Source organism: Erpetoichthys calabaricus, chromosome 6 (genome assembly GCF_900747795.2).
Source record: "Erpetoichthys calabaricus chromosome 6, fErpCal1.3, whole genome shotgun sequence".
Taxonomy (NCBI): Eukaryota; Metazoa; Chordata; class Cladistia; order Polypteriformes; family Polypteridae; genus Erpetoichthys; species Erpetoichthys calabaricus.
Genome location: NC_041399.2, coordinates 124,929,401 through 124,938,189, shown reverse-complemented (window position 1 = coordinate 124,938,189; position 8,789 = coordinate 124,929,401). Strand labels below are relative to the sequence as shown.

The 8,789-nt window shown below is 41.7% G+C and overlaps 1 protein-coding gene across 1 annotated transcript in view; it reads right to left on the bottom strand.

Moving 5' to 3' along the window:
* Window positions 1-395: 395 nt before the first annotated feature.
* Window positions 396-8,789, bottom strand: part of LOC127528330 (uncharacterized) — a gene marked incomplete at its 3' end in the record, with an annotated part of 53,371 nt that continues 44,977 nt past the window's right edge. The window contains exon 4 of the mRNA XM_051928770.1: window positions 396-1,046. Coding sequence (XP_051784730.1) covers window positions 396-1,046 — 651 coding nt within the window. The remainder of the gene's footprint in view (window positions 1,047-8,789) is intronic.

The following is an 8,789-nucleotide window of genomic DNA, read 5'->3' as shown; positions in this document are numbered from 1 at the left end:
TCTAGTGAAATTGGATTTGTTTTTAAAGTCAGTTTATACCTTTTCATGTGCTTTGCAATGAGTGATTTTTGTTCTTCTGGATCACTTTTAGTCTGACTGACTTCTAATTGAAATGTTTTTCTTTCATTTCTTAAGTTCAGCATTAAGTCTTTCAACTTGAGGAACCAAGCCACTGCTTTCTTCAAGCGATGCCAATCTGAGTAGGTGATTAGTTTGTTGATGGGCTGATTGCTTCCTCTATTTTTGTCTGCACAAGTTTTAACTTCTGGATCATCTTCAATGAGTGAATTGTTCAGTTGATCTGGTCTTTTTGGCCACTCCCATTCGGGCTTCAATAAGAAACTTGGACCTTGTGACCATGTGGTGCTTTTGAGAAACTTTTCTATGCTTAGCCCTCTGGATGCTTGATCAGCCGGGTTAAGGGCAGATGTGACATACCTCCACTGAGAAGGCTGTGAATGATCTCTGATCACGGAGATTCTGTTGGCAACAAAGGTCTTGAACCGAGTGCTTTCACTTGAAATGTATTTTAGCACCGTGGTGCTGTCAGTCCAAAATGTAGATTCTTCTAAGGGCATTTGAAACTCACCTTTAAGCATTTTGTCCATTTTAATTGCCACAACGGTTGCTGTCAGCTCCAATCTTGGAATCGTGACCTGTTTCAATGGTGCAACTCTTGACTTGGCCATCAGGAATGAACAATGCTTTTTACCCTCTTCGTTGGTTAAGACAAGGTAGGTGACAGTGCCATATCCATCTTCACTAGCATCTGCAAAATGGTGCATTTGTGCTGTTTTTATGGTTCCAAATCCGGTAGGTTTGAAGCATCTGTTCACTTTATAGTCTACAAGTAACTGCAAATCATCCATCCATTTTTTCCATTTCTGAATGTGTTTGACTTCTACTTGTTCATCCCACCCAAATTTCTCTTTGCATAAGTCTCTTAGAATAAGTTTTGCTGGCAGTAGGGCAGGCGCTAGAAAACCAAGTGGATCATAAACTGAGCTAACAACAGACAGAATACCACGCATGGTAGCGGGCTTGTTTTGTAACTTAATCTGAAATTTGAAACTGTCCGTTTCTGTGCACCACTGGACACCCAGGGCACGCTCTGTGGGAAGGAGACTGTGGCTCAAGTCTAAGTCCTTTTGTTCATGAGCTCTGTCTTCTTCAGGAATAGACAATAAAACTTCTCTGTTGTTACTCACCCACTTAGTCAAGGGAAAACCCTTTTGAGGCATAGAGCTTGAAGGTCCTTTGCCAGCTTTATTGCTTGTTCCTCTGTTGTCACTGACCTTAAGCAGTCATCCACGTAGAAGTTATTGAGAACGGTGTTAACAGCTTCTTCAGGAAATGTATCTCTGGAGTCTTTGGCTGTTCTACGCAAAGCATAAGAAGCACAACTGGGTGAAGAAGTAGCACCAAAAAGATGTACCGTCATTTTGTATTCTTCAAGGTCTTTACTTAAATTACCTTCAGGCCACCATAAAAAAAGTAAAAGATCAGTGTCTCTATCTGGTACTTTAACTTGGTAGAACATTGACTTAATGTCTGCCATTAATGCTACTGGCTCCTTTCTGAATCTTGTAAGGACGCCAATGAGTGTGTTAGTTAGGTCGGGACCTTTTAATAATTGCTCATTAAGTGAGATTCCCTGATAGGTGGCTGTGCAGTCAAAGACCACTCGAATTTTATTTTTCTTTGGGTGATACACACCGTGATGTGGGATGTACCACACTCTGCCTTCATTGCAATTTAGGTTTTCTTTGGGTACCTTGACAGCATAACCCTTGCTATAATGTCTTTCATGAAGGCTTTATAGTCTCCGTGGAAACCTGAATTTTTGCTCAGTTTTCTTCTGAGTCCTATAGTACGCTGTTCAGCAATACAGCAATTGTTTGGCATTTTCAGTGTTTCATCCTTCAAAGGCAAATTTAAACAATAATGGCCACCTACCAGACTCGCAGATTCTGAGGCTATGCGCATGAACTTGATGTCCTCTTGTGACATCTCTTCCTTTTCTTCACAGCTGCATTCTGGAAAATCTGTGTTATACTGTTGCAGCAACAAATCCTCAATCTCTGTTATTGACACGCGATTGATTGAATGTTTGTGCATCTTACCACTTTGTTTTGTGAGGTCATCTATCTTTTTATATGGTCCACCGACTACCCATCCAAGTGCAGTCTTCATAGCATAGGGTCCACCTCCTTGGCTATATATGGTTCGTGACTTCTCGAAGATTTCCGGGTAGTTGATTCCTATTAAAAGATCAACTTCAGAGTCAATATGAGTTAGACGTACCTCTTTAAGATAAGCCCACTTATCGATATCTTCTTGTAGTGGAATATTTTCTCTGTCCACTGGAATGGAGACCTGTGTAAAGACTTTTGGCAAATCAAAATATTCATCATCATTTAGACCACAGACTTGTAAATCTGATAATACAGAACTTTGAGTTAGCACTTTTGAATCATCATCATAGTTATTCATAGTTTTGAGAAATACTTGAGTTCTTCTTCCTTGAAGGTTTAATTGTCTCTGGAGCCTTTCAGTGCAAATCGTAACTGTACTGCCTTGATCTATAAAGGCATATGTTTCTACATACCTTTCGCCTTTCTTAGATTTTACCTTAACAGGAACTACCTGTAGTGCACACTCTTCTCCGGCCCCAGTAAAGGCACAAGTTCCAGACTCTGTTTCCTTTTCAGTAGATGTCGCCACACTAGCTGTGGATTTAGATGTTGTTCCGGATTCTCCTTTGATGTGCAAGATGTCTGGATGCTGAAAAAAACATGTCTGACATTTCATTCTTTCTTTACAGTTCTTACCAAGGTGCCCCTGTTTGAGACAGCGAAAACATAAACCTTTAGATTTTAAAAAGTCAATTCTTTCTTTGTGTGGCAATCCTTTGATTTTACTACATTCAGCAAGGATATGCTGACCACTGCAAAATACACAAGGCTTTTTAAATGCACATGTATCATTAACAGTCTTTTCAACCAAGGTTTCTCTTGCCTCCGTGCTACCTTGTGAGACATCTCCATAAAAGGGATCCATCATCATCCTTACCAGACGATGTAAAAAGGTGATCAGGTGATCAATACCCGCTCTTCTTGCTTCCTTTTCTTTAAATTTAAAGGCCCAGCTTCGCCACTTGTCTCTTAAAGTATATAGGAGCTTAGAGATTATTATACGAATATTTGGATTGTTATTAAATGCGTCGCGACTCCCTGCGCTTGTCATTGCGTCTATACAGCTATCAAGAAAGATTGCATATTCTCTCAGAGCTACACTATCATTTTGATTTATTTGAGGCCACTTCAATGCTCTTTCCATATATGCATCAGCAATGAATACTTCATCACCAAAGTAAGTTTCAAGTTGCTTTCTGGCCTTTTGATAACCTCGAGTTGGTGGCAGTCGCACACAGCCTTTAACTACGTCCTGAGCAGGACCTCTTGTGAATTGGATTAAATAATCTAATTTATCTTGAGGGTTTTGTAACACTTTCCCAACAGTGTTATCAAAGGCCCTAATGAAGTCTGCATAAGCCAACAGGTCACCTGAAAATAAAGGGACCTGCCTGTGTGGTACTTCGCCACGCAGCGCTGAAGGTGGTTGAGTAGTAGCCGTGTTTTGTTGGGTTAACGATTTAGCCATTTCTGTAATTACTTTTTGACATTCAGCTTGATTCTTCTGATATTCCGCTTGATTTCGCACTAATTCATCTAGTTCATCATTTCTGGAGCTCTGAGTGTCGGGTTTTGCGCTAGTTGTGTGTTGTTCCAACCTCTCCACTTTAGCTTCAAGGTTTTGTAGCATTTGTATTATACTATCAAATTCTGTGCGTTCAAGTGTGACTGTCGATGAGGGTGATGATGCCGCCGCAGCGCCTTTCTGGGCTAAAGAGTCACATTTAATTTCCAAAGCGCGCTTTAACTGTGGAGAAGCCTTTCGTGTCTTTGACTTTGAGCGATCCTGTTCTTGCAATTGCATCCCTTCGAATTTGTTAACTAGCTGTTCGTCGGATGTGTGTGTTAACAGTCTATTTGCATCTTTTAGCCATAGCTTTGTAATATTAATAAATTTGTTCCAATTCTTAGAGCTTTCAGCGAATGTCGTTTTCTGTTTCTTAATCGCGCCTTCTTTACTCAGTATTGATATTAGCCTTTGATTCAACTCTTCTATCTCACTGTGCGTCTCGCAAAAATTTTCAAGTCTTTCGGCTACTTCTGAATGATTTTCTGGAATATCTTTAAGACTTTCTATTTCAGCTATAAGCACAGAAAGTTTATCTTTCCACTGACTTATATGACCTTTAAGATCTCCGATTACATTCTCTGGCTTAGAGTCAGTACTTAATTCACTACTAACTTCACTTGAATTATGCTTAGACATTGCCATGACAACAGCTGATTCTCTTGACAGCAACAAACGTCACAATAGGAACGTTCCAACAATGCAGATATTTCCTTATAACAAGGCTTTAAAAACTCAGGCAAAGGCAAAAGCGATAATCCACAAAGTCTCTTATAACATCACAGTCTCTTAAAATCTTCTCAAGTTCAGGTACGGCGACCTTGCTTTCATTTACGATAATGCATAGGTAGAAGATAACAGCACAGTACCTCGGAATGACTTAGTTCTTTTTCTTTCGTTGATAAGTTCTGGAGCAGAAGCATCCTCTGTCTTCAGATGGTAGATTCCAGTTTCAAGGCCTTAAGTTGGCTAGTTTTCTGACGAAAATGTAGCTGCGTTTTCCCAAAGTTTCCAAAATTCTGCAGCTCTAACTCAAAAAATCGGATTCAACAAAGGCCTGACGCGCAGAAATGATTCCACAGACAAAATATCTTCGTTTTTAAAAAGTTTAGTTAAATTATAAAGTAAAACAGTTCACACAAAAAAAAGAAGAAAAATTAAAATAGCAAAAAAAAAGGAGAAAATTATATTTAGAAAAATGTAGTTCTGAGCTTAATCTTGTTACAACTTAAATCATTATTAATTTCTTATAATTTCTGAACCATTTCAAAACGGTCAGAAAACTGTATGCTTATCCCATTTCTAAACTTAAAATGGGTTTATCAAGTCCCTCTTTACTGGACCTGTTCTAAACACAACTGAGTTTATTATCTCACTGTATCTCAGTTATAGCAAGAAGATTCTATCTCTTACTAACTTATAGGGGGAAAAAAGACTATACCATTGTCTATGACTATATAAGAAATTATGTTCTCTTCAAATAAAGCAAACATTAATATAAGTTTAACTCAAATCTTTAACTTTCTAAAATTGGCTCTTACACCATCATATTGGACATGCACATCAAGAATAGAGAATATGGTTTTAAAATCGGATATAATAGAAGAATTTAAAAAGCGAGAGCAGCACAGAGCACAATTAGTAGTAGGGACATCTACAGTAATATTCAACTCCATCATTATAGAAAAGTGATCAGTAAAAGAAACATCACATAAATCAATATTATTAACTGAAATATCACGTGTAAGAACGAGATCAAGGACGTGACCGAGAGAGTGAGTTGGCGTATTAATATGCTGGATAAAATCAAATGAGTCCAATAATGATAAAAAGTCATTAACCAAAGGTTTCGATTGACAACAAACGTGAATGTTAAAATCACCAACAATAAATACTTTGTTATGGGAGAGGGTAATATCAGCCAGGAGATCAGAGAATTCAGAAATGAAGATATCATTAGTTACAGGAGGTCTATAAACCACAGCAAACAACAAAGAAGGGGAGCTGCACACTTCGAAAAGTTGCAGTTCGAAGCTACTAAACGGACCCCTTGTAAGGCTCAGACACAAGAACATACTCTTAAAAACAGTGGCAATGCCCCCACCACGACGAGTTAGCCGTAGAGAGTTTAAAAATTAATAACCTGATGGTACCAAGTCAGTAAAACATGAAGAGTCACCATTTACAATCCAGGTCTCAGTGATGAAAAAGAAATCCAGATTGTTTGAGATAATAAAGTCTTGCAGAATAAAAGTTTTATTAGACACTGATCTCACGTTCATGAGAGCAGCCTCGATAAAAGTAGAAGACCTCGCTGCGGGATTAGCAGCATTTACTCTCCGAGAGCACACCGAGGAAGAATAATGCCACCTTGAAATGAAGAAATTAAATCTGGTGTCCAGCGCCCATGAACCAGGGATGGAGTCCTGTGCAGGAGAAGATGGGTCATAGATGACTCGCAGGCATCGGGAATCCAAGCTCTGGGACTTGAGTCGGCGTTGTTTAACAGCAATACCGGCTCTTTTTCCACAGCGGCGGTGGGTGCGTTTGCGTCTCCGAGAGGAATTCAGCTCACTGATACAGGTGAACACCGGCGTCCAAGGGAAAAAGTTAGCAGATGAATAAAACAAAGGTGGAGGTTCACATAATATCCCATCAGGAGATGAAAATTGAGAGGAAAGCAAGCAAGAAAATATGTTAAGTAAAGAATCACGATTGTAGGACAGTGGCCGTTGAGATAAACTAATACATAAAAACAAAGATAAAACATAGATTAGCGAGACGAGCAGATGGCCAGCCACACCAGTCGGTGCCGTCTTGTCTTCCCAATGCCATTATAAGCTCCAAGATATAATGTTCAGCTGGCACACTAAACTCTAAGAATAAGGTGGTTGGTAATGGAATATGGGTGATTGTGGAAAGTATGTCATTTTCTGCAGAGATAGAAGAAACAAGTTGCTGGTGGATTTTTTCAATTTTTGAGGTGAAGAAATCCAAAAAAGTATAGCAGTGTTTAATAGTAAAGTTATGGTGAATTACATTTTCTGGTGATGTAATTAGCTTATTCATTGTGGAGAAAAGCGCACTAGTATTTTTCCCTCTTGTATTTTTTTATAATGTTAGAGTAGTATACAGTTTTGGCAACAGAGAGACATTTTTGTATTTTAACATATGATCTGATTACACTTCCTTAGGTACAACAAGACCCGTCTTCTTAGCTAGACGCTACAACCGTTGGCCCATTGCTTTGAGCTGATGGAGTTCAGTTGTGTTCCAGGGAGCAGTGTGAATAAATGAAACAGTTTATGTTTTTAAGGGAACCAGTGTATTGAAGGCAAAAGACAGAGCACGTTGTAATGATCTACTAATTCTGATGGTGTGATAGCAGAAGGGCAAACAGGCTGTAATTGCAATAAACTAAAAAGGCTCTCTGGGTTTACATGCTTGACATTACGAAATGAAGTCACACACTGAACCTTTATTGTCCTGAGAGCTAAGCTAACATAAAATGTAATCATTTTGTGATCTGAGATGGGTTATTCAGTAGGAATAAGATTGTGGGCTATGATGCCAGAGCAGCAAATGAAGTCTAAAATATTACCTTTGTCATCCATCCATCCATTCTCTTCCACTTCTCCGAGGTTGGGTCGCGGGGGCAGCAGCTTGAGCAGAGATGCCCAGATTTCCCTCTCCCCGGCCACTTCTTCTAGCTCTTCCGGGAGAATCCCAAGGCGTTCCCAGGCCAGCCGAGAGACATAGTCCCTCCAGCGTGTCCTGGGTCTTCCCCTGGGCCTCCTCCCGGTTAGACGTGCCCAGAACACCTCACCAGGGAGGCGCCCAGGAGGCATCCTGATCAGATGCCCGAGCCACCTCATCTGACTCCTTTCGATGCGGAGGAGCTGCGGCTCTACTCTGAGCCCCTCCCGGATGACTGAGCTTCTCACCCTATCTTTAAGGGAAAGCCCAGACACCCTACGGAGGAAACTCATTTCAGCCGCTTGTATTCGCGATCTCATTCTTCGGTCACTACCCATTGCTCATGACCATAAGTGAGGGTAGGAACATAGATCGACTGGTAAATTGAGAGCTTCGCCTTCGCATTACTGCGGATGCCGCACCGATCCGCCTGTCGATCTCACGCTCCATTCTTCCCTCACTCGTGAACAAGGTCCCGAGATACTTGAACTCCTCCACTTGGGGCAGGATCTTGCTACCAACCCTGAGAGGGCACTCCACCCTTTTCCGGCTGAGGACCATGGTCTCGGATTTGGAGGTGCTGATTCCCATCCCAGCCGCTTCACACTCAGCTGCGAACCGATCCAGAGAGAGCTGAAGATCACAGCCTGATGAAGCAAACATGACAACATCATCTGCAAAAAGCAGTGACCCAATCCTGAGTCCACCAAACCAGACCCCCTCAACGCCCTGGCTGCACCTAGAAATTCTGTCCATAAAAGTTATGAACAGAATTGGTGACAAAGGGCAGCCCTGGCAGAGTCCAACTCTCACTGGAAACGGTTTCGACTTACTGCCGACAATGTGGACCAAGCTCTGGCACCGATCGTACCAGGACCGAACAGCCCTTATCAGGGGGTCCGGTACCCCATACTCTCGGAGTACCCCCCACAGGATTCCCCGAGGGACACAGTCGAATGCCTTTTCCAAGTCCACAAAACACATGTAGACTGATTGGGCGAACTCCCATGCACCCTCCAGGACTCAGCTAAGGGTGTAGAGCTGGTCCACTGTTCCGCGACCAGGACGAAAACCACACTGTTCCTCCTGAATCCGAGGCTCAACTATCTGACGGACCCTCCTCTCCAGAACCCCCGAATAGACTTTTCCAGGGAGGCTGAGGAGTGTGATCCCTCTGTAGTTGGAACACACCCTCCGGTCCCCCTTCTTAAAGAGGGGGACCACCACCCCAGTCTGCCAGTCCAGAGGCACTGTCCCTGATGTCCATGCGATGTTGCAGAGACATGTCAACCAAGACAGCCCTACAACATCCAGAGCCTTGAGGAACTCCG